Consider the following 24469-nt stretch of genomic DNA (forward strand, 5'->3'; position numbering starts at 1 on the left):
CTCTTAAGATATTTCCATTTCTATTTGAAATGATGAACAATACGTATTTAACAGTATATAGATACCATAATAGTGCTATCTATAAAAGTTAGTCGTGCACTTTTTGTCTCTAAACACTTTGCGGCTCATCTCTAAATTTATTTCTGATGAAAAATTTCTTCGAGATCGTAATAACTAGTATAATTGACTAGCATTAAAACTTTGTCAGTTCTAATAGTCATACATAGTTTAGGTGACATTATTCAGCATTTCCAATAATATACTTGATAGTCATTAAAAAAAATGGCTGAAAATACTGAAGTTAATAAACAGGAGAAGCCATCGGCTCCTCCAGCATCGCTTGTTCCAGTCCAACCAACAGCAATTAGCTCAAGGGATAAAACCACCAAGAGATTAGTCGTGGTATTATCACAAGCATGTTTGGAAACACATAAGATGAGCAGTAAAGGACAAAGTGGAGATAAATTTGCGTTATTGAACTGTGACGATCACCAAGGTTTGTTGAGAAAGATGGGCAGAGATATCGCAGAAGCTAGACCTGATATCACGCATCAATGTTTATTGACATTATTAGATTCTCCTATAAATAAAGCTGGTAAATTGCAGGTATATATTCAAACTGCCAGAGGTGTTTTAATAGAGGTAAATCCTACAGTCAGAATCCCAAGAACTTTCAAGAGATTCTCAGGATTAATGGTGCAATTGTTACATAAATTGAGTATTCGTTCTGTTAACTCTGAAGAAAAATTATTAAAAGTTATCAAAAATCCAATTACCGACCATTTACCAACCAAGTGTCGTAAGATCACTTTATCGTTTGACGCAGAAATCAGAAGAGTCCAAGACTATGTAACTACTTTGGACGAGGATGAAAGCATATGTGTTTTTGTTGGTGCTATGGCAAGAGGTAAAGATAATTTTGCTGATGAGTTCGTTGATGAGAAAATAGGTCTTTCAGATTATCCATTATCTGCTTCGGTTGCATGTTCTAAATTCTGTCATGGTTGTGAAGATGTTTGGGGTATTTTCTAAACTTTATTTCTCTCTGATCCTATATCCTGGCGTTCATTTCTTGTGTCTTAGTATATATTAATAAATTGCATTTAGTAACTAGGATCTGGTGTATTAACGTTGGTGTAAGGATGTCAATATATATATATTTGCGACACTTCTAGTTTGTGGAAATTGTATTTGCACCTAAGCCGGTCGACTTGTACTTAATCTTATAATACACATAAATACTCCTTTAATTCTTCACACTTCATTCATTTAATTTAGATCCTTATTCAACTTCATTAGAGATGTCACAAGTTATTCAAGCTGGTGCTGTTCATGGCTTATACACTGCACTCACGATTAGTACATATGTTTTAGAACAATTACGGATGAAGAATTTGCTAGATATTCATACTTCAGCTGCAACTGTGGTTCCATTGGATGACCATCCAATCCCCTTTTATGTTCGTCGTGACAGAAACGACAAACAAAGAAATATTAAGGTTTTCGGGAATGACGGTGTACAATTGTATACAATTGAAAGATTGTCGGCCATCAATCCTGTTTGGAATATGTTAACATTTCCTGAAAGACGAGAAGTAGCTACTATCAATTCTGGGATATTTAGTAGCTCTGTCGATTTCCATTCCAAGGCAGGAATTTCCCACCGTGACATAAGCGTTGACTTTGGTTTAAGCGGTGGAAATCGAAGCTTCTATACCAATGATGGTGCAAAATACGCATGGATAAGAGGCTCCAAGTTTTTAGAAAAGGTCATTAACCCAAATGGTGGCGTTGAAGAGATTAGAGAAAGGGTAGCTAAAGTAAAATTGATGAGACAATTCAAGTTTGACTTTGAAGTATTGATTGACGAAAACAAGATTGACAGGGAAATTGCGTTAGCTACTGCGTTCTCTTCTATGTTGACTCAATGGGGTGTCGGAGAAATTACAGACACCATTGGACCTACTTTTGTTGAGCCAAAAAAACAACCTGACGCAAGTACTAGTAAGTTTATTATTTCCAAGGATAATGATAATTCGGAGGTTGTTCTTATGTTTGATAATCATTCATTTGTCAAATTGCCTGCTTCAGATTCTTCTCGTGTTGCTGAACTGGAATAGAGTGTGTTTAAAATAAACATAAAGTATTTATTAAAGGAATAAAAAAAGCCAAGGCAAGTATGTATCCTTTAACTACTTCCTACAACTGGGCAAAAACTCCATATAGTTAAATAGATTTATCTTACATCAAAAATAAAAACTAGTATACATTATACTTCTAAATACCAAATAAATAGTGCGTTATATAAAATCAAAAAAATCGAATAAAAATTATATAGTATACAATATGGATTAAATGTCCATAACTCCCTCCTTTTGTAAGACCTTCTCAATTTCTTTAAATAAGGTATCAGTAGTAACCTTCGACCCTTTAACTCTTGCACAAACAATTTCAGATTTTTGGTTAAATTCTCTTGGATTAACCTTTATTCTAAACTTACAATTCTTCAAATTAAACGCATTATTTTTTGAAATTTCACCTGTTATATTATAACCAACTGTATCATTTCTTAAATTTTTTAATCCAAAATTAGACCAAGAATTTAATAATGCAAATAAAGCTGATGACATCTCTTGTTTTGGTAAGATTGCTTTAAACCTTCTAATCTCAGATTCAATACCTGGTTGATTTGAACTACTTGAGAACCATCTAAAGAATCCTGATTTTGATTTTGGCTTTTCTTCGACTGATGGAGCCCTAGAATCTGCTGGAGATGGCAATTGGGCGGCTGAATTGTCCATTGTTTTTTTGGATCCCCATGATAACTTACGGAAAATAGATCCCTTTCTCTTTTGATTCTCCCTAGGCTCGTTTGTGGTATCTTCTAATGGATTTTTAACTTGGCCTTCTGGACCTGTGGATTTTAATTCTCCATTAGAAACCTTAGGTTTACGAACCTTTTCATATGGCTGAGAGCGTGGATCTGGCTTTCGCGTTTTAGCATCTTCAGGAATATTATCAACATTAGGTATTAACATAGACTCAGCACTAGGTTGGAATGACTTCTTTTTGTTTGACTTCGCAGTAGATGCCGATTGTCTTCTATCTTCGTTGGGCAATTTTATATTCTCAAATATCATATCCTCATCATCATTATTATTAGCACCTTTTGCAGAATAAGCACTCTTTCTTCTATGAACATCGTCATCTTTAGTAACAAAAGTATCATCTTCTCTATCACGCTCCTTGTTTGACTTCTTTGGAATAGCTGGAACATCAACAGTTGGTGCTTGAGAATTTCTTTTTGTTGTGGAATATCTTGATTGTCTTCTAGACTTGTCACCAGCGTAATATGAAGAACGCTTATTAGCGAGATGTTGATCAAAATCCATGATAGAACCTTCATCTAATGGCTCGTCGTCCTCTTCTTCAGCATCTGCTAATCCGGCTCTATCCAATCTATCAGCAAAACTGGTTCTTAACTGTGGTAATTGCCCCTCTACGTCATTATTCTCGTCATTTTCATCACCTAAAATTGAATTTAAATCACGATACGATTGTTTGGTGGAGTACATACTTAGAACAGACAATCTTTTGTTTGAATTGGTAAAACATCTCGATTTTCTTGTTACTGTTGGGATTCTGACGTCACCAATAAGAGTTTTAGGTTCTTTATCCTGTCTCTTTTCTGACTTAACTTCTTTTTCACCATTGGCAATTGCATTTATGTTCAATTGTGAATTCAATAATCTAGATTTTCTGATCTCACTCATATACTCATCACTTAAATCAGATCTTTCCATGTCTGGTTCAGGCAATTCATAACCGCGAGATTTGGCCTTAACTGCTTCCTCATCTTGGACTTCGTCAGTAGCATCATCATCAACGTGTGGTTCATTATCAACCTCTTTATCATCCATAACCGATACCATAGACTCTCTATTAATTTTCTTTTTAGTTTTGAAATCAGCATCCCTGTATTCAGCTTCCAATGCATCTTGGGCTCTCTCTATCTCTTCATTTTCATAGGCAGTCCATAATGGATCCAATCTCGAAACTGGTCTTCTGGTTAAAACTGGAGTCTTTCTTCTTCTGGGAGTAGGTTGAGTTACTGATCTTCTTTTTAAATTCTCAAGGTCCTCCTTTGTTAAATCATCACTTTCTTTGCCATGACCTTCCGAAATTGAACGCATAGCTTGGTTTCTGGATTGTCTTTTTGGTTGAGAAAGCGCATCCGAATCAGTTACCGTTATATCCTGTTCACTGTTGTTTGCGTCGTCTTTGACCAAAATAGATAATTTTCTGGAAGAAAGCAACGATTTTCTCTTTTCTCTTTTTCTTTGTTTAGCTAATTCTTTCCTAGCTCTTAACTCAGCTTCGTGTTTTTTCCTTTCTATTTCCATTAACCTTTCATATTCCTTTGCTTGTTTTTCTTCTTCGTCAATCAATTTTTCATCTTCTGCATCATATTGTTCTTGATTAAAGATCTTATCACATAACGTAGCGAAGGTAGCTGAAGTTCTTTTAGTTTGCTTATCCATGAATTCCCAATCTGTTTCACCGGCTAACTTGGCATAAGTAGATAATAATTTTGTAGTTATCGAATTACGTTTAAGTCCCGGTGTAAACGAAGTTCTTGATTTTCTTCTTGATAACCTGTTTTTAGAAATGCTATTTCTGATAACTGAACCCCTTTTGTTCTTTGTTGGTGATATTTTCGCCGATGATAATAAATCCTGATTACTTACTTCGTCAACAATTGGATTGGATTTAGAATCCATATTATCCTTTGATGGCAAAGGAGGAGGCATAACACCTTGGCCATTTCTTTGAGCACTGACAATTTCATTATAAATGTTTCTGGGAACTGATGAACTGTGGAGAGTTGTTTCATCACTTGTTCCACCAAACTTTCTGGGTGACTGAGCAAACGAGTATCTGTTAGAAGAACGACGCACAGGAGACTTGCGAGGAGAATTGCTGACACTTGAGGTTGATGAAAGTCTACCATTTCCATTGCCAATAGAGGACTTTATTCCATTTTTATACTGAAACAGAACTGGCCTATTTCTCGACGTTGAAGCACTGACTTGACTCATTCTCTTTTTTCTATTATTATCCTTATTTCCAATCTTATTATTAAAGTTTTGTGAGTTTGATCTTGTTGGCGAAGAACCAGCAGATTCTTCCTGGTTATGTCTATATCTCATTAATAACGCGTAGAAAGTCTTTTCAGGATTAGATCCCGTCTTTAATAAACAATCAACGATATCCCCTTGAGATCTATCGTGCCATAAAATGGACAAGTTTTGCAAAATTTGTTTATCGATATTCTTTTCCGAACCTAAAGACTTATAAGCAGTTTCGGGATGAGGTAAACTTTTGACACTTATTAAATCTTCGTTTGGAATTGGGTATTTAGTTAATAAAGGATGAGACAATATCCTTTCAGTTGGAATTCTCTTCATAGGATCAACGGTCAACATTTTATCGATTAAATCCACTGCTTCAGGACTTAATTCACATGGCATTTCAAAACTACCTGCTTGAACTTTCAAAAGCAAGTTCCTGATATTTTCGTCGTCAAATGGTAATCTACCTGTTAATAAGGCAAATAATATAACCCCACAGGACCAAATATCTGATGCGGCTCCATGGTATTTTAATCCACTAACAATTTCAGGAGCAGCATAATGAGGTGAACCACATGAAGTTTCAAGCAACTTACCATTGCTTTCTAAAGCAGCCATTCCAAAATCAGCCAACTTGACATTCAATCCTGAGTCCAATAACAAGTTTTCTGGCTTCAAATCTCTATGACAAATACCTAACGCGTGACAATAGGCGGTGCCTAGTATAATTTGTCTGAAGTATTTGATGGCTTCAACCTCCTGTAACGGGCCCCTTTCAACCAACAAGTCGAATAACTCACCTCCTTCAACGTATTCAAGGACCAAGTAAAGCGCCTTTGATGTCTCCCAAACATCATACAATCTCAACACATTTGGATGCGTCAACAACTTCATGATGATAATTTCCCTTTCTATACCGTATGGCAACCCTGCTTCGTCCGCAGACTTCTTATTTATTTCATCGTCATTTAATTCCGATTTCGATACAACCTTAACGGCAGCTTTTTGTCCAGTGCTCTGATGCGTGGCCAACAATACTCTACCAGTTGCTCCTCTTCCCAAAGTCTTTCCTAGCTTCCATGGCCCTATCTTCTGTGGATGGATATTACCCGTCGCCGTCGAGCTCAACGACGCTATCGAATCTTGTCTTTGATGTGAAGACATGTGTTTGTTGTATAACTTTAAAAGTTGACAATTCTGCAAAAAATTTCAAAAGATGGATATTATTAAATACTGTGTCCACTTTGTTACCAATTCTATCCCAATCAATTACAATTCAATTGAGGTCTATAAGCGAAGGAATTTTTGTTGATTTCAAAACTTTCTGTTAAGTCTTCTATTTTCAATTATATTTGACTTGCTGAAAAGAAGAATAAATATCCAAATTCTATTCTTTAGGCATAATTCATCTAGATGTTGAATTTTTTTTAACCTGTTTTAGGTTAAAATTTAATTGCAGAACAGAGACGTGTCGCGTTCGACTCCTTTGTCGTATATTTACATAATCGGTAGATATGGTTTACGTAAATAAGCGACAAAAAGGAGACTAATTGACAAGGCGTACCTTATTTCGTCCCTGGCCATCTCTGGTTATGTAGTGTCTACTGCTTGCACATTGTTGGACAGGCATAGGCTATGCGTGGAAAATTATGGATAATAAGGTGTGAACATGATTATGGAACAAAACACGCAGTGCAAATATGGCATTGTATGGTCAGTAAAAGGCAAGTTGCACCGCTATATACATAGAGTAGGAGACGACGCAAATGTAGCTACAGGTCAGAAAGACATATGGTTAATATTTGTGATTATTGGAATCCTGCAATCGGATCTGGATAAACTACACTTGGATTGCACACAGGATGATATATTGGTGCAGACAATTCTATACATATATAAGCATTCATGGCCCAGCATGAATTATGAATTATGACTCTTGACGACATATCACAAACCCATTCCCGTTATCAACTCTAATTGTTTCGAGATATCGCTTTCGACGATTTTGTTACGGGCCTTAAGCTCCTCATCCTTTTTCAAATCTTCTTGAAGATCCTTCGCATCTAACACATTTTTCGGCGGCGTGGGCTTCTGTATGTTCATTAAGGAGTTCTTGACTTCGTTGTATTCGGCCATATTGGCATTCAACCTGTTGATTTTCTCTTTGGTAGATTTTGACTGGTGCTTTAATTTGCTCTTAGATACTGGCTTCTGTACAGATCTGGTTTTCTTGGTACCAGTACCGTTTGGCCTACTGTTCACACTCTTCTTGTTACCCTTGGTTTGCTTTGCCATCGTATATTGTATGAACTAGCTGCTCAGGATGCCTATCTTTTGGGACTAAGTTGGTTTTTGACCTCATCTCGAAAATGCCAAAACTCACGTGATATTCACATCCTCTTAAAAAAAATTCTCTATTAAAAATTATCAGCTACCCTTTGCTACAATAGTAAAGCAAATTAAAGAAGGAAGATGGTGTCAACTCATAATCGTGATAAGCCATGGGATACGGAAGACATAGACAAATGGTCTATTGAGGAATTCAAGCCGGAAGATAATGCATCTGGGCTACACTTCACAGAAGAGTCATCATTTATGACCTTATTCCCAAAATACAGAGAACAGTACTTACGAACAATCTGGAGCGATGTTACGCGGAATTTGGACAAATACTTCATTGACTGCCAATTAGATTTGGTCGAAGGGTCAATGACCGTCAAAACCACCAGAAAAACATTCGATCCGGCTATTATTTTGAAAGCAAGAGACTTAATCAAGTTATTAGCTAGATCGGTCCCTTTCCCACAAGCCGTGAAAATTTTGCAAGACGATATTGCTTGTGACGTTATCAAGATTGGTAACTTTGTCACCAACAAAGACAGGTTTGTCAAGAGAAGACAAAGATTGGTCGGGCCAAATGGGAATACATTAAAAGCATTGGAATTATTAACCAAGTGTTACATCTTAGTTCAAGGTAACACCGTGAGTGCCATGGGTCCTTTCAAGGGGTTAAAGGAAGTAAGAAGAGTCGTTGAAGATTGTATGAATAATGTTCACCCTATTTACTACATCAAGGAGTTGATGATCAAGCAAGAATTGGCCAAGAATCCAGAATTGGCCCATGAAGACTGGTCAAGATTTTTACCAATGTTCAGAAAGAGAAACGTTGCCCGTAAGAAGTCCAAGAAGATTGGTGAAAAGAAGGAGAAGAAGGTATACACTCCATTCCCACCAGCTCAATTACCTAGAAAGGTTGATTTACAAATTGAAAGTGGTGAGTACTTCTTGGGTAAGAAAGAAAAGGAAAGAAAGAAGTTACAGGAGAAGCGTGATAAGCAAGAGGAAGCTACCGAAGTTAAGAAACAAGAAAGATTGAAAGACTTTGAAGCCCCAGAAGAAAATTCGTACGAAAACAAGTTGGTCACCAAAGAGAAGTCCCATAAGAAGGATAAGAAGGACAAAAAAGACAAAAAAGAAAAGAAAGATAAGAAGAGGTCAAAGCATAATGATGACGATGAAGAAGGTTCTAGCTCTAAAAAATCTAGACATGACTGAATATTTGTATAGTAACAATTAGTAATAGTATAGTAATAGTATATCTAGCATATCAAGCGTATGTAAAATAATTACGCTAAGATCGTACCATATATTGCCTCGAATTGACATATCGGATCAAATTGGAATAACGATTCCCCTTTTAGTCGCGTAAAAATTTGTTTATGTTTCGCTTACGAACCTAAACATTGAGCCTCACAAAAGTTTTTTTACTATGCCCATAGTAAGCACAAGGGAGCTACTATAAGTCAAATAAAGGACAATTTAGGGAATCAAGACATAGAATATTAGACATAGATACCGCAATGTCGACCAAATTAGATCTGTTGATCACTTTGGTAGATAATTTGGATACAAGATCGACCCAGTTATTGAATTCGATTCAAGAGACTAACTATTTGGTTACCGATATTATAAGTTTGAATAATGATATTTCTACGGCAGATAAGACCATAGATTTTATGGATGATTTGGTTTCAAATAACCACACCCACTTAAGTGAGTTTGAAAGTTTGTACGAAAGGTCGTTTTTGTTAGAATCCAATATGCATTTGAACGACCTTGTGACTAGCGAAACGACGTTGGACAACTTACGCCAAGAATATCGATTTCTCATGAACAGGTTCACAGAAAACGATGGCTACAACTCTGTTAATGAAAGTGCAACGCAGGTATCCGAAGAAGAAACTACAGTATCGACGCATTTCCAGACTCCTCCAAGACTCCACAACTCGATTTCGGTATCGAACTTGAAATTAAAGCCCATACGTTGTAGGTCCAAGAAAATACCTAGAAAGAGGGCAAGCATGCGAATTATGAGTACTTCAATGGCTCAACCGGCAGAAAATAGTGATATGTTGCTGTTCATACCGGACGAAGATGAAATGACTACGCCAGTTTCCAACATGGGAAAGAGACTGTCTAACCGTGATTTGTTCAACGATCCGTTCCCCAAAAAAATTGCATTATCGAATAACGAAGCCACAATCACTGACACAACCCAATCACCACCTAGCAAACTCATGGACACTTTCAAAGATTACGCTCATGATGATTCAAACACAATATCTACATCTCCAGATTTATTTGGTGAATTGCATTCGAAAATAAAGGTACGATCCAACTCATTACCTGAAACTCCTAAAATAGAAAAATTCGAACTAAACAGCTTTAATATCCTTAAATCACATACTTCAACCACCAATTCGTCAAATATATTTCAAGCATGCAATGACGACAGTGAACTTTTAAGACTGAATAGACTAAAACATTTCATATCATCTGGTAATGTTCAACGTCACATACACATGAATGGGTGTGATACTTCACTATCGAAGCCATCTCAACATCATAACAATCAATCCATTTTTGATAAAACTCCAACTTTTACCCCTGTTGACATCGAAAATAATAATATCGACCAATTTGATATCGAGAGTATATCTGTGTGTTCGGATTTTTCTGACTACTCTCCTGAGGAGCCATCAGAAGAATTGGATAATTTTGAAAGCTTCTTAAGAAAGTCAAGGATTGACTTGGCTGAATCATTTCCTAATATAATAACAAAAGCAAAATCTCACGATAGCATTTTCACAAATGAAGAATCGATATCTTTGGCGACGTCTGCACCAGCCAAAACGTTCAAGTTTCACAATCCAATAGACAATATGAATTTAAATTCTCTGAAAGTTGCTACTACAACAGTGGAACCAATTTACTATCAAGGAAATGATCAAATCCCCCATTCTAGTAAGGATGTAAATAATATTAAAGGAAATACAAATACAGCTAAATTATTGAACGATTTTATGTCTAAAACCGATAGAAAAGAGACCCCAAGTAATAGAACACCAAATAGAATAAAAAAGACATTATTTAATTTCAACATTAATTCACCATCTAGATCGATAAAGTCGGAATCGTTACAAGACTCTAATCCTCGTCGTGGCAGTCTTGATTTAATGGGTAAGTCATTAACTGATAGTTTCATGAGCTTGGTTAATACCGGATCACTTGAAAAGCTGAAGAAATACGAACCACCTTCTATTCCAAGCCACTATAAATCGAAACCCATAAATACTATTGAGCAATCCAATAACGCTAAGGAGAGGCCTATAGTCATTAGAAATGACACATTGATAAAAAGATTACCTCCAAGGAGAAAGGATGGGGCACATTCAAATTTAATTATTGGGCCCAATAAAACTAAGATAGTTAACCACGGTGACCAATCTGTTTTTCGAAAACCCTTGATGACGAAAGTTAGTCGTAACTCGTTGGATGAGGCTTTAAGTCAAAGTATATTATAATTCAAGTCGTATTGCTGATATATATCGGTTAAATTTTTTACAACTCGAGATATCAACATTATGAATTAATAATTCTATACTATTTACTATTTATAAATTATATTTAACTTTCTACTAAATAAACTTTGCATATTATTAGCTCTCAAAGCCTCCACTATTGAATAATTTTGTATTATTATTCTTTGCATTGTTAAGACTCCTTTCAATTTGTTTTTCTTTCAAACTCTTAATCGGATTTTTCTTATTTTTGGATAAATATGTAATAGATGCTTTAGAACCTGATGCAGTTTTATATTGTTTACTAATAGTAACACCCGAAAATTGTTTGCCATCTTTGACCTGAATGCCCTGTTTGCTACTTGATAATCTAAAAGATTTAATTATTGAAGGTTTCTTTATGTTAGGCATGAATTCCTCATCGACATCTGTATCACTATCTTCATGGGTCCTTTTATTCAGCTGCTCATCTATACCTGTTGGACTTTCAGATCTTTTTCCTGAATGTAAATTACTAAGACTTTTACTTTTCAATGCTTGTAAATCATCAATTTCATCATCAGAAGAATCAAATCCATGCTGTCTGTTAGATATTTTTTGTTCATACTCATAATCATCTTTTCCGCTCTTCATCAAAAATGACAATTGCTTTTGTACAAAAGATTCTTCGACTCGGATTGTTTTCTTCTTCGGCTCCTCCTCTATTTCCTCTTCGTCAGATTCTTTGTCACTCTTGTTTTCTTTGTCTGAGCTTCTGAATGGATTCTTTGCATCTGCTTGAGACTGTGATTCTTCTACCAGTTCATCATCATCATCATCAAGGGTAACGATCATAGTAGAATCCTGAATAGATTCAAAAAACGCCTTCGATTTTTCATTTTTAGCAAGAGCATTCAACTTTTTATTTTCCGTTAATCTTGCTCTTTGTTCTTTTAATTTTTGCTTTCTATAGGCTGTCAAAAGCTCATCTTCTTCATCACTTAATTCAATGTCAAACCCATTACCATTCACCCTTTTGGTTAACCTGTGGTTCTTGATATCATCTAATAATTTCTCTAATTCTTTTTGATCCTTAATCTGATATTCTTCCATAAACTTTCGTCTGAGGTCATCATTCTTTAAATCAATATTGAAATCATTGTCAATCATTTTTTCATCCTCCGAATTAGCTTGATCATCAGATAAATCACCATCAACACCACCAAGACCATGCCATTCATCTTCGGATTCTTCAGCTTCACCTTCAACAATGTTTTTCATACCCATTCTTTCTAATTCTTTTTGTTTCTTCCGAGACTTCAATTCCTTTCTTCTGATCTTTTCTTCATATAATTTAATTTGTTGCTGAACATATTCCGGGGACTTCTCGTCTTCGGACTGTTCATCATCTTCCATGATATTATTTAAGGTTACATTCTTACGAATCAATTTACGACCTGTTCTTAAGGCTGATGGATTTATGTTTTCATCGTCATCTTCTTTATCTCCAGATGCTTCTATAAGCGATTTATTGGCAGGCTCAATATTTCCATGGATAATCTGAGTAGCGTTATCAATTTGAGTAGACGCATCAAATTGGCTGGGATTATCAACTTGTGTTGAAATTGAATCAGGTTGCGTATTTTGTATGTCTGGTTCGATTATATCCTGAAAAGATGGCAATTCAGTATGTAGTATACTCGATCTATTGATATCTTCAGATATTTGTGATTCTGTATTTGCAATTGCTTCCCTTGGTTTCAAGTTCTTAAAAAGTTCATAATTTTCATTGATAATATCCTCCAGTCCATGCTCGTGCATATTTTGCAGTTCCACCACGGATTCATCTTTTCTTAAATTGTCAAATATATTTTCGGTATTGCTTTTCTTGTTCAATACCTGTGTACCATTTTCAAATGCTTGTGTTAAAGAAGCCCCACTTCCAAATACAGCCCTCAATTTTTGAGTATTAACGGTGGTAATGAAATCCTCATTATCTACTCCTAAATCATCTTCATTATCTCTTTGATCTACAACTCCGAACATATAACTATCATCATTTCTCTTTCTTTGAGATTCTTCATCTATATTTTTGGCTCCATCATCTTCATCTTCTGATACCACCGTTCTCCTTGCTCTTCTTTTAGCCTTAGATAGATTATCCGAATTAATTTGCTTTTTGTCTTCGTCTTCTTCTTGTTGTTCTTCTTCCTCTTCTTTATCGCTTTCATCTACTGAATCATAGTTCGAAGAATGATCTGAATCCATATCACTGTCAGGAACTTCGTCATCGGTATCATTTTCGTGGTCATAGTTTTCAGTGTCAGCAATGCCTTCAATATTGCCTTTACCAGCAAGAGCTAACGCTGCCCTTTCCCTTAACTTTTCCTTTCTTCTAATATTTCTGACTTTTTCCATTTCCCTTTCTAGCAAAGTCCCCATGAGTTCTTCGTCTTTTTCTAATTCTTCTAATATTTCATGATCAGGGTCCATATGTTTATTGGAGACCAACTGATTAATATTAGCTTTTCGTAAATGACCAAGGAATGAAGTAGAATTCGGGTTCTTTTCTAATGACATTATCTTCCTTAACAGCCTAGGTAAACTTGCAAATACTGGTGTCTTTACGGACATTTTTTTCTTCGAAAACTTTTGTTTAATAGACAATTTGTCTTCTTTTGACAACTGAGGGATCTTCTTAAGCTCGTCGTGAATTTCCATACGTTGCGTTTCAATTTCTGATTCAGAATTAGTACCAGATTCAAAATCGCTATCCAAATTAATAACTTTATTATTAGTGCTTTTCGTTGGAGATGATAACAATTGCTGCTTCAAGTTTTCAGCGTATATCTCAATTGGGTTCTTTTGTGGTTGTTTAGCTTTTCGTTTTGGAGAGTGTATGGCTTCCAGAAAACTTAGTATGTTTTCATCTTCCTCGTCGTTATTGTTAGCTAAAGGATCTGCTTTGTGGATGACTTTTAAAGGTGAAGTGACAGGGCTGGATTTGATCACCGTGTCCTGAGAATTGTTATCAATATCAGATACTTCTGAACCTTCTTCATCGAACGCTGATAATAGTCTATCCTTTGTAAAAAGCACCTTCCTCTTGAACTCAGGTTGAATGATTTTCTCTCGCTTCTTTATGTTCAAAAATTCATCGGCCTCCTTCATTTGCTTATCTGTAGCATGGGACATGACAACCGAGTCATTATGATCATTTAGATCATTCTCCTCATCGGTGAGAGTAGTGTGTGTTATATCGACCTCCAATTCTTCCTGATGTTTTTCTTTAGCCAATCTTTCTTGCCTCTTTCTTTCAGCAAGTTGCGCAATCTTCAACAGGCGCTCTTCCTTTGAAATAGCCTGTGGACGTATTGGTTCTTCAATTTCCGATACAAATAGCCCTCCCGTATTTGCCGGTTCGGCCATCTGCATCGGCTGAGTAGCAATTTCTGCATCGTCGACCGAGAGCTGGGGTAATATGTGTACTTTTTGCGTCGAGCTTGGCCCAGAAGATCCAGAATCTGTTCCAGTAACAATCTGTGTCAAATCTTCTCCAATATCCGCCTCGTTTCTTCCAATACTCTCTATTTCTTCATCTGAGTTCGTCGTGGCGTTATCTTCCACGCGTTGGGTCTCCAGACTTTCTACCGGTCCCCCATACAAACGCTGTCTCACTTTATCGAGAATGCTCATATCTGGCATATTTGGCATACCTGGTCTCTCCTGATCACCTAAAGACTTCGAGATCCCTCCAATATTGAAGTTCATTCCTAACATCGATTCCTGTGTCTCGTTATCTGGCCCTTCCGCCGTTTCTTCGCCATTAAAACCATCTTGGTTACTTATCACCTGTGTGTCAAGGTATGTCTGGTGGTGACCGCCGTGGTCCTCCAATTCGTCTAAGAGATCCATATTTCTACTAATCAACAATACCAACTCTACCGTAACCTTTTCTATTCCTTTTCTTAGTTATTTGTCCTAGCCGCCCATCTCCTACTATTTTGGCGTTTTAACGTGTAGTTCTTTTATGTTTACTAGTTAAAAACGCGTATTTTGGTGATTTTGTGTCATGTTCTGCACAATTGCCTAGCATCGTATATTATGTCTTATATCAGGTCGTATCTTTCCTCTAAACGAGAGATATGAACGACATTTTGTCTCGAGTAGTCGGCTTATGTAATAATATGTCATAATTTCGTCAATCGAGTCATATTTAACAATAAATCGTGTCTAATCGGGCGCGAATCGACATTGGCCATGCTGGCCCAATTGCATGTGATTCGTTCTGTCCCATAAAAAAATTTCCACGAGTTAAAAATTTCTATTTGTTGTGGCTCCGATGATATCTTATGCCAACGTTTCTCTCATAATATAAATAGTTTGGAAATTTTGGACAAAAATTTTCTTTTTATACTTTATTTGGAAAATACATTCTTATTGAGTTTTTCAAAAATTAACATCAAGGGTACTACTAGGTCAATTGTTCAGTAATCCTAATCGAAAATAAATCAAGAAATATGGCTGGTGAAAAATTTTTATTTACTTCCGAATCTGTCGGTGAAGGTCACCCAGATAAGATCTGTGATCAAGTCTCGGATGCTATCTTAGATGCTTGTTTAGCACAAGATCCATTATCCAAGGTTGCTTGTGAAACTGCTGCTAAGACCGGTATGATCATGGTTTTCGGTGAAATCACTACCAAGGCCCAATTGGACTACCAAAAGATTGTTAGAGAAACCATTAAGCACATTGGTTACGACAGCAGTGAAAAGGGATTCGACCACAAGACATGTAATGTTTTGGTTGCCATTGAACAACAATCTCAAGATATTGCTCAAGGTTTGCACTACGAAAAGGCCTTGGAAGACTTAGGTGCTGGTGATCAAGGTATTATGTTTGGTTACGCAACCGATGAAACCGACGAAAAATTGCCATTGACCTTGTTATTGGCCCACAAGTTGAATGCCGAATTAGCTTCTGCCAGAAGATCCGGTGCTTTAGCTTGGTTGAGACCTGACACTAAGACCCAAGTTACCATCGAATACGAAAAGGACGGCGGTGCTGTTATTCCACGTAGGGTTGATACCGTTGTTATCTCTACTCAACACGCTGATGAAATCTCTACTGAAGACTTAAGAACTCAAATCTTAGAACACATCATTAAGAAGGTCATCCCAGAACACTTATTGGATGACAAGACCACTTACCACATTCAACCATCTGGAAGATTCGTCATTGGTGGTCCTCAAGGTGATGCCGGTTTGACTGGTAGAAAGATTATTGTTGACACTTACGGTGGTTGGGGTGCTCACGGTGGTGGTGCTTTCTCCGGTAAGGATTTCTCCAAGGTCGACAGATCTGCTGCTTACGCTGCCAGATGGGTTGCCAAGTCTTTAGTCAACGCTGGCTTAGCTAGAAGAGCTTTAGTCCAATTCTCTTACGCTATCGGTGTCGCTGAACCATTATCTATTCACATTGATACTTACGGTACCTCTAAGCACTCTTCTGAAGAATTAGTCGCAATCGTCAGAAAGAACTTCGATTTAAGACCAGGTGTTATTGTCAAGGAATTAGATTTAGCCAGACCAATCTACTTCAAGACTGCATCTTACGGTCACTTCACCAACCAAGAAAACCCTTGGGAACAACCAAAGAAATTGAAGTATTAGGTTATCTACCATCCAGGTTTAATTGTATGGAATACTTAATGATTAATGTAATGACTCCATTGAATTTATTTTAAGTCAACGCTCAACTCGTTGGTTTTATGTGTTAATAGTTACTATTGATTTTTTTTTTACGATTACATTTTTGTTGAAACATTTTTTTCACCATGTTAAAAGTTATAAGGCGGGTTTTACTTCCAAGTTTTAATTTTGATTTTTATTATATTTATTATTTGATATAAGGATAGAGTTTTTTATTACATTAATAAGGGGTCCTCAACGGACAATTAAGTTAAATAAACGGCTGTTTTATTTTATAATTGTAGACAAATAAAGTTGCAACTCTAGTAATTCGTGATATGTTTGTTGCAAGCAGTACCGCTTCGTCGCAATTGTCTAATGGATACTTTCTATGCTGTATTTACTGTTAGAACATCACATACCTTGTCGAAGAAGAATATGTCCCTCGTAAAATTTTAAGTAGGTAAAATATCATCGTCAACTGTTATTGGAACATTACTGTTCTCCAGATTTAAATACGGGAAATATCTGAAGTAGACTACAAACGCTACTGAAATACCAATTCCGCTTCCCAAAATAATATCTAAGAAGTGATGTCTGTAGTCCTGGGTTCTACTCAACCCAACGTAGCTTGCAAGTATAATTGGAATAATTGCAATAAGATGTTGCCATAAGTAGGATTCCCTTCTCAATTTGAACTGACCTATGATCCACAAGTATAAGTAGAATAAGCCTGCAAATGAAAGTGAGGCATGTCCTGAAGGGGTAGATTTCCCACCATCTAAGAGATATATCTGGCCTAACGGTGCAGTACATACTTCAATGCCAACATACGTGTTCGGTGGAGTGGTTGGCGTAGGCCCACATCTAGCTAAAAAATCAGGCCTAGGTCTACCGATCCAGTTTTTTAATATATCGACTCCATTGACACTCAATGAACAAATAACCCCAACAACGATACTTGCAAAACATGAAAATTATTCAAGTTCACATTATTTGTTCTGCGGAAATTAGTTATAACGAGAATAATGGTAAATGGCAATATGCATGATAACATATATAACTGGTTGTCGGTAACCCGTTCGGTAGTCGCAAATGGATGTTGAAGAGTAGGGTCAGATAATTTGAATTGTCTTTGGAATGGTCTTGCCGGTTCAACAACATAGAAGAATATCAATAGAAGAGCTAGCACAGCAATCCATTCTGGAATATTTTTCTTGAATTTGCAAGATTTAAGGTACTTGATAAGCATTGTACGCGTATCAAATGTGGTGGCTTATATTAAAGATCTGAAGTTAATGAGAAATAAAAATATAAAATACTCAATTCTACATTATAGTACAAAACACAATAATTAAAATTAAAAAGTACGAATTAAAATAAATATCTATATGATTAATGACGGTAAAATAAATTTGAGTTGAACAACCTATTGCTTAGCATCGGAGCTGAAAGAATCATCTTGGCCACGAGGGGCTTCGGTCATTCTGTCTTGAACTAACTTAGTGGTATCAATTTCACCATGATATCTTTCAGCGATCTCTTCCAAGGTCTTTCTCTTGGTTTCTGGGATTAATAATGAGGTAAAGATACCAATCAACATGAATAATGCAAAGATTTCCATAACATGAGGTAAGAAACAGTTCTTATCATCGGCAGCACAGCCGTGGTTAATTAAAGTACCAATACAGGTTTGAGCAATGATAGCACCGACTTTACCAGAAGCGGCTGAAATACCATGAGCAGAAGATCTATATCTGGTTGGGAAAACTTCACCAGGGACGATGAAGGTAGTAGTATTTGGACCGAAATTTTGGAAGAATTGACATAAGACATATAAGGCTAATAAACCATTAGTCGTCTCGTTCTTCAATTTATCATAACCAAACCCGATAGCACATAATAAAATAGTCAAGATAACGAAACCACCGATTTGAATTGGTTTACGACCAATAATGTCAACAGTGGCAACAGTGGCCCAGTAACCTGGCAAGGAACCGGCACAAACTAAAATTAAGTTACCAGCAGCAGAGTTGTATAAAACATCATACACATTGTCACCACCGGCGTAACCAATGGTTTGTAAAATGGTAGCAGTGTTTAAACCTAAACCATAATAAGCAACATCCAACATAAACCAAGAACCAGCAGTACCGATTAAAATCTTACCGTATCTCCATTGACCGAAATGCTTCCAGAATTCAACGAAAGAAGCCTTTGGTGGAGCAATGTCAGCGGCAGCCTTGTCAAGGACAACTTCAGCTTCAACAACTTTTTCAAGGTCATCATGTTCATCAACATCTAAGTGGTATCTTGGGGATTCAGCAATGGTCAATCTGTAGTATAAGGCAATGACACCTGGAACACAACCGAAACCAACGACAATTCTCCACATTTGGTCACAAGCCTTTTGACAAGTAGCATCACAGTCGGCAATTTTGGTGGCAGAGTCAATAGTAGCACCAATCAATTGATTTTTGTAACCGGCAACGCAGACAATGGTAACAATACCGGCTAAAATTTGGCCAAGACCTTGGTTAGAGAAAACAGCACCCATAATGGCACCTCTCCATTTCGTGGTAGCGAATTCAGAAGAAATAATGGACGATAATGGATAATCACCTCCAATACCGATACCCATAATGATTCTCAATACGGAGAAGATTGCCACAAAGTTCACACCAGGGGCTTCACCAAGACAACATTGGAAAATGGTGGCTGCAATCATCACAATCAATTCCAAACCATAAATCTTTTTACGACCAACGACATCAGCCATAATACCAAACCCTAATTGACCGATAACGGTACCAACCGAGGTTGAAACTTTAATCAAGGTAGTGGTGGAATCTGGCATAACACCAGACCAGTACACATACGATAATATAGTAACAGACAAGTTAATCGCGAAAATATCGTATGAATCAGTCATGAAACCAACACCGGCAATCATGATCATCTTTATTTGGGTCCATCCAAATCCAGCATTATCAATATCTTCCAATGCCAATCTTCTTCTTTCCAATGGGTCTTCAATGTGGGCGTACTTTCCGATGTAATCTTTGAAAGCGGTCTTACCACCCGAGTTAGACACTTCGTGAGCTTGGATTTCTTGAGTAATACTGCTCATCCTTTTTCTTATCTTATGATTGTCTTAGACTTAAAAATTATTCTTGCAATATGGACATTTTGCTTCATTTAAATATTTTTCTTGTCAATAAAAGAAATGTCCGAAATTCTATTGCATCTCGTGGGCCATATACAGAATTAGGATATTAATTAATGGTTTTATTAGCGCCTGATAGCGCCGTTATGATATTACGAAACTGCTGCGCGACATTACAAAACCCTCAATACTCCTTTACCTGGATTCAACTTACTTATTAATGGCTCTACTACACCCTCTGACAATTAATTTCTACAATGCTATATAAGCTGTCACAGTTCAATCTTTGTCCTGAGATGTCAAAAACTATAATACCTTGGCCTTGATCGTTTTCTTGGATTTTGAAGTCAAATCCGTCTATTTTCCACCACGTGGAGTCCCCATATAGCATTTGGTCGTACGAGGTTTAGTTGCAGCTAAAATTACCAGCGAAATTAGTACACGTTTAGTGGTATCCGCACGAAAATTAAAAGATTTCTTGATAAACGTGGTGATAATAGCCACTTTCTTAGCACGCAGGACATTCACGTTCGTTATAATGGTCACGCGATCGAATATTTCATCGTCGCCAAGCAACCGAAGTATGCAGGTTGCCAAGATTGGGATGAGATGAGGCACGGGCTCGAGAATTTCGCAACTCGATTACTTCGTTGAGCAACACACCACAAGACCTATAGTCGAGATGGTAATAGTCGCGTGATCTGTCACATGTAATTGAGAAGAAATTGGCAAATTTTTACCACGTGATTTCATTAGCCAGAGAAGACGCGCGATGTACTGGTTGGTAGGCCCATGAGCATGCCTACAAGGCCACATGTATTGGCGTATTGTTAGAGACTCGTAGGCACTCGTATCGTGTGGTTTTATTAGATGTGCAAAGTATGAGTGATACATTTCTTCGTTGCAAGTGAAGAATTTGACATGTCGGAATACTCAATTAAGCTGAATATTGGAGGAGATGCCGTGGCTGATTGATAATAGTAAGTAGTATATAGTTGTAGCGCGCCTTTCGTGAGCTCGTGGGGTCATTAGTCCTGTCAATGTATAGTCCTGGGAGTGATAGATTACGAGGATCGCGTGGGCAAGGCATCAAAAAGAATTGGCTTCGGTAAGGGTAGCGAACTATCCAGTAACAGTGTATTGGTCGATAAGGAATGATCTCGTGGGCTCCAGATGTGCATAAGGCGTTGTTATACGAGGATGCATGAATTATTAGCTTGAGGTGCTCGTCTCATATTGCATAGGAAGTATTTTTTGTGGACGGACGGTGACACACACATGCTGTCACAAATTTCGATTAAGCCGCAGAGCGAGACGCACAACATCGTGTATATGTCGCGATAATGTCTCATATATAACCCGTGATATATCGCGTGATATATAAATGTCTTTTGAACTGTGTCGCGCAATATCTTTTTTTTGACATTTCTTTTATATCACCTGATCATTGAAAGTGTTCCCTTCCCTTCGGGCGAGTGGGACTTCAAGCGAAGGCTGAACGGATAAATGTCTTGGTGAAGGAGATTGCGACAATTATGTCGGTTGACCCAAAACGGTTACTCGAAAAGCGGTTGCGGAGTTTCTCCTCCCATTCTTTCTGGCACATTGTGCCTCACACAAAAGGTTTGTCGATCGGTGTTTAAATCCTAGATCCTGGCTTCTTTATCTTTGGATCTTCCATGCTAAACACCGTGTAGCTTAATCTCCTCATCAAGCCCAGTGAAGTGTCTAGAGGGTGATTAGGGCCCTCAAACGCCAGCAATGGATCATTACGGTGCTATGTTCGGTTAGATGGAAGCCCGCCTTTCGGAAAATTTGCGGTGCACGTATGTCCGGATTATTCCCTCAGTCCGTTCGGCGCGCCTTTAAGATGAGTAACACTTCTATATAAATATGGAACCCTTTTCACCATTTTTTACCATCGTTGTGTTCTCTATTATACTAAACTCATATATATTACATTATCACAATGATTTCTAACCCAACTACTCCTGCTGCTAAATTAACCGCTCCAGAAAAGGAAGCTATGATCATGAAAGAGATCAGATCCAACTCAGTCAAGTACGACTCCAAGTTCGAAGGTTCTTTCTTCGGTAACATCTTTGGTTTCTCACTCAGAAGCTCTAACTAATTATGCTTTTTGCTGCTTTCACACTTACATGGGTCACATACTATCATTGGTTTTGGGTTCGCATTGACCAATGCAGGTATTTTAATTTTAATGTTTATACGAATTTTTATATAACGTGCTTCTATTAAGAAGATTTCACGAGGTTGCTACTAATTTTAATGATATACTATAGATTGTTTTACAACATACTTTTGTAAGTTACTTCTATGACTTCTTTTAATGATGTCTCTGAATCAACCGATTCGGGGACAGAAATCTTGCATCTCGGAAAACTTTTTTTCTCCTTTTGCGCCCCTCTTTACGATTACTGCGAGTGTTCATACACATCTTCATTTGCAGCCACATCTTACCGCACATTCGTCCGAAATTATACCCTATAACCAATAGAACATATCTACCCATCAATATTGAACCCGACCCTCACCCGCTCATTAAACCATCTATCGATACCATCGCGAGGGGTAACCTGGAGCAGTTCGCCTTGGCACTCAAAAACGCATTTGTTTATTCTAATGTACTTCAAGTGTTTATTATACTGTAAGTATAATAGGGCTGCATGCTGAACCCCAAACCATTCAACATATACTGTTGGGTGCACCATTTCTAGACCAAGGTGTGGAGCCCCACCTGCATGCGAACCAATGACATCAAGCATTGTTAGCTTTGGCAAACTGCCAATCAACTTAATCACCTTCTCAGAACTATTTATATCACTAGGGTTGATTCTAAGGCTTCTTAAGTTGAGACAATTGCTTAACTCTTCATAGAAAAAATTTGAAGGAATTGGAATGCTTAGGTCGCAAAATGCATTTTCTTCTTTTGTTTCAATGGAAAGTTTTATCAAAGTTTCGCATTTATTCTTCGAAATTATTGCATTCGAGTAAGCACTATAAAATTCATTTATATCATTATCAAATGATTTAAGTTTACTTTGATTATACCTTATGGTTAGGTCTAATGATTTCAACCTATCACTAGATATCAGTTTTAAAAATTTGGGGACGCTATCAGTAAGGGATTCTCGATAATCGATGCATAAATGCTGCAAAGTAGATAAATATGGAGCGATCTTGACAATAAAACTAGTTTGTAGATGGTTGATTAATTCATCTGGATTACTAACTACTGTTTTTATTCTCTGATATTCAGATATGTTTTTCAATTCCAACGTTTTCAAATTGGCAAGATTGACAGAATTTATCAATGTTTGTGAATCGTCTGGTGTGAGCAAGCAATTATTAAACAGCAAAATTGATAAACTATTTAAATATTTCAACTCACTCCGCACAAATAGTGATTGGATGGTTCCCAAATCTAGTTCGTTTAATTCTGATACTTCGCTGCTGGTGACCAAATTTTGAAATGGTGGCACTAGAACACTAATATCTTTATCAAATCGCGATAATTTCAAAATTTTTAAATGATCACTTATAATATCTGGTTTGCAACTAATTAATAAGCTGTTAATAATCTTAACGAGCCTATTAGAATTTTGAAACGGTCTAATTTGAAAATTGATTATATTAGGAAACTTCAACAGCCGAGTGGTACCTTCGCTATCATGAGAGTTATAAGAATCATATTCAATTTTGCTTGGTGAGTGTAATTCCGTTAAATAATTGCTAAACTTAATATTCAACACCAATGTCGTTATCGACTGGTAATTCGGTAGCATTTCTAAGTACTCCAATCTGAAATTATCATTAAGCCAAATCAACTCTTTCAAATGACTTAATTTTCCAAAAAACAAACTCAAGTTATCGTTCAATTCATAGTCATACACGTTTAATGAATCTGGTAAGTCAATGCATTGAATCTTTCGAATATATGGATAAGTTACATTCGGACCAAAATTATTGTAGTTGACCGTATCATCCTCAAGCGACTGATGTAGTCTTATATAGTGATGCAAGAATCGTTTGAAATTATAAGGGCTCTTTATATATGAGCACGAAAAATCTTCATATTCATTGAAATCGTCAATCGAAATATAATGCCTGAAGCTATATTCTTTGTTGAACTGACTGTAGTTCTGGTCAACAATTATGTGTTGATATAATCTTGGGATAGTAGATGAATACATCGCTCGGTTTGTTCTTAGCAAACTCAAGCAATCAAATTGCGACAATTGATTTGCAATCTTTAATCTTATTTCAAATGGCAACTTGTCCAACGAGACATCTTTATCCTGTTTAGAGATATGTTCCTTATTCATGTATTTCCTTAATTCATCTATCGAATGACTTGACCTTGGTCTATATAAATCATGTTGATCTGAATTCGAGCAACAATCTACTCTTGATTCAAACGGTAATTTCGAATTAGTTTCCCTAAGATCCATTTGATAATTCAACAGCATTGTAATAAATAATAATTACGGATTTTACTATTACTGGGGTAGTATTTATTACTCTGTGACCTAGAAACTGGAACTCCGTCACGTTCAAATTGATTTTGACTTATCTTAAAACGGTTCTGCCAGTAAGAACGTCACTTTATACCACTAATAC

The 24469-nt window shown here is 36.8% G+C and overlaps 14 protein-coding genes across 14 annotated transcripts; 8 read left to right on the forward strand and 6 right to left on the reverse strand. All coding sequences in view use genetic code 12, as the record gives it.

Annotated features, from left to right (window-relative positions):
• Window positions 1–282: 282 nt before the first annotated feature.
• Window positions 283–1032, forward strand: DEHA2E14036g (DEHA2E14036p; the record flags this gene model as incomplete). Its single annotated transcript, XM_459916.1, has 1 exon — window positions 283–1032. The coding sequence occupies one exon, from the start codon at window positions 283–285 to the stop codon at window positions 1030–1032; it is 750 nt and encodes a 249-aa protein (XP_459916.1).
• Window positions 1033–1301: 269 nt separating this feature from the next.
• Window positions 1302–2120, forward strand: DEHA2E14058g (DEHA2E14058p; the record flags this gene model as incomplete). The annotated part of the gene is made up of 1 exon (XM_459917.1): window positions 1302–2120. One exon carries the CDS (start codon window positions 1302–1304, stop codon window positions 2118–2120), a length of 819 nt encoding a protein of 272 aa, XP_459917.2.
• A 231-nt stretch (window positions 2121–2351) lies between these two features.
• On the reverse strand, window positions 2352–6296 carry DEHA2E14080g (DEHA2E14080p; the record flags this gene model as incomplete). The annotated part of the gene is made up of 1 exon (XM_459918.1): window positions 2352–6296. One exon carries the CDS (start codon window positions 6294–6296, stop codon window positions 2352–2354), a length of 3945 nt encoding a protein of 1314 aa, XP_459918.2.
• A 505-nt stretch (window positions 6297–6801) lies between these two features.
• On the forward strand, window positions 6802–7065 carry DEHA2E14102g (DEHA2E14102p; the record flags this gene model as incomplete). Its single annotated transcript, XM_002770436.1, has 1 exon — window positions 6802–7065. One exon carries the CDS (start codon window positions 6802–6804, stop codon window positions 7063–7065), a length of 264 nt encoding a protein of 87 aa, XP_002770482.1.
• Window positions 7066–7079: 14 nt separating this feature from the next.
• On the reverse strand, window positions 7080–7427 carry DEHA2E14124g (DEHA2E14124p; the record flags this gene model as incomplete). The annotated part of the gene is made up of 1 exon (XM_459919.1): window positions 7080–7427. The coding sequence occupies one exon, from the start codon at window positions 7425–7427 to the stop codon at window positions 7080–7082; it is 348 nt and encodes a 115-aa protein (XP_459919.1).
• A 177-nt stretch (window positions 7428–7604) lies between these two features.
• Window positions 7605–8687, forward strand: DEHA2E14146g (90S preribosome/SSU processome component KRR1; the record flags this gene model as incomplete). The annotated part of the gene is made up of 1 exon (XM_459920.1): window positions 7605–8687. The coding sequence occupies one exon, from the start codon at window positions 7605–7607 to the stop codon at window positions 8685–8687; it is 1083 nt and encodes a 360-aa protein (XP_459920.1).
• A 305-nt stretch (window positions 8688–8992) lies between these two features.
• DEHA2E14168g (DEHA2E14168p) lies at window positions 8993–10996 on the forward strand (the record flags this gene model as incomplete). Its single annotated transcript, XM_459921.1, has 1 exon — window positions 8993–10996. One exon carries the CDS (start codon window positions 8993–8995, stop codon window positions 10994–10996), a length of 2004 nt encoding a protein of 667 aa, XP_459921.2.
• Window positions 10997–11131: 135 nt separating this feature from the next.
• Window positions 11132–14887, reverse strand: DEHA2E14190g (DEHA2E14190p; the record flags this gene model as incomplete). The annotated part of the gene is made up of 1 exon (XM_459922.1): window positions 11132–14887. The coding sequence occupies one exon, from the start codon at window positions 14885–14887 to the stop codon at window positions 11132–11134; it is 3756 nt and encodes a 1251-aa protein (XP_459922.2).
• Window positions 14888–15492: 605 nt separating this feature from the next.
• Window positions 15493–16644, forward strand: DEHA2E14212g (DEHA2E14212p; the record flags this gene model as incomplete). The annotated part of the gene is made up of 1 exon (XM_459923.1): window positions 15493–16644. One exon carries the CDS (start codon window positions 15493–15495, stop codon window positions 16642–16644), a length of 1152 nt encoding a protein of 383 aa, XP_459923.1.
• Window positions 16645–18091: 1447 nt separating this feature from the next.
• DEHA2E14234g (DEHA2E14234p) lies at window positions 18092–19792 on the reverse strand (the record flags this gene model as incomplete). Its single annotated transcript, XM_459924.1, has 1 exon — window positions 18092–19792. The coding sequence occupies one exon, from the start codon at window positions 19790–19792 to the stop codon at window positions 18092–18094; it is 1701 nt and encodes a 566-aa protein (XP_459924.1).
• A 265-nt stretch (window positions 19793–20057) lies between these two features.
• Window positions 20058–20219, reverse strand: DEHA2E14256g (DEHA2E14256p; the record flags this gene model as incomplete). The annotated part of the gene is made up of 1 exon (XM_459925.1): window positions 20058–20219. One exon carries the CDS (start codon window positions 20217–20219, stop codon window positions 20058–20060), a length of 162 nt encoding a protein of 53 aa, XP_459925.1.
• Window positions 20220–21363: 1144 nt separating this feature from the next.
• DEHA2E14278g (DEHA2E14278p) lies at window positions 21364–21471 on the forward strand (the record flags this gene model as incomplete). The annotated part of the gene is made up of 1 exon (XM_459926.1): window positions 21364–21471. One exon carries the CDS (start codon window positions 21364–21366, stop codon window positions 21469–21471), a length of 108 nt encoding a protein of 35 aa, XP_459926.1.
• Window positions 21472–21797: 326 nt separating this feature from the next.
• On the forward strand, window positions 21798–21959 carry DEHA2E14300g (DEHA2E14300p; the record flags this gene model as incomplete). Its single annotated transcript, XM_459927.1, has 1 exon — window positions 21798–21959. One exon carries the CDS (start codon window positions 21798–21800, stop codon window positions 21957–21959), a length of 162 nt encoding a protein of 53 aa, XP_459927.1.
• Window positions 21960–22353: 394 nt separating this feature from the next.
• Window positions 22354–24318, reverse strand: DEHA2E14322g (DEHA2E14322p; the record flags this gene model as incomplete). The annotated part of the gene is made up of 1 exon (XM_459928.1): window positions 22354–24318. The coding sequence occupies one exon, from the start codon at window positions 24316–24318 to the stop codon at window positions 22354–22356; it is 1965 nt and encodes a 654-aa protein (XP_459928.2).
• Between the last annotated feature and the right edge of the window lie 151 nt (window positions 24319–24469).

This window comes from Debaryomyces hansenii (genome assembly GCF_000006445.2).
Source record: "Debaryomyces hansenii CBS767 chromosome E complete sequence".
Taxonomy (NCBI): Eukaryota; Fungi; Ascomycota; class Pichiomycetes; order Serinales; family Debaryomycetaceae; genus Debaryomyces; species Debaryomyces hansenii.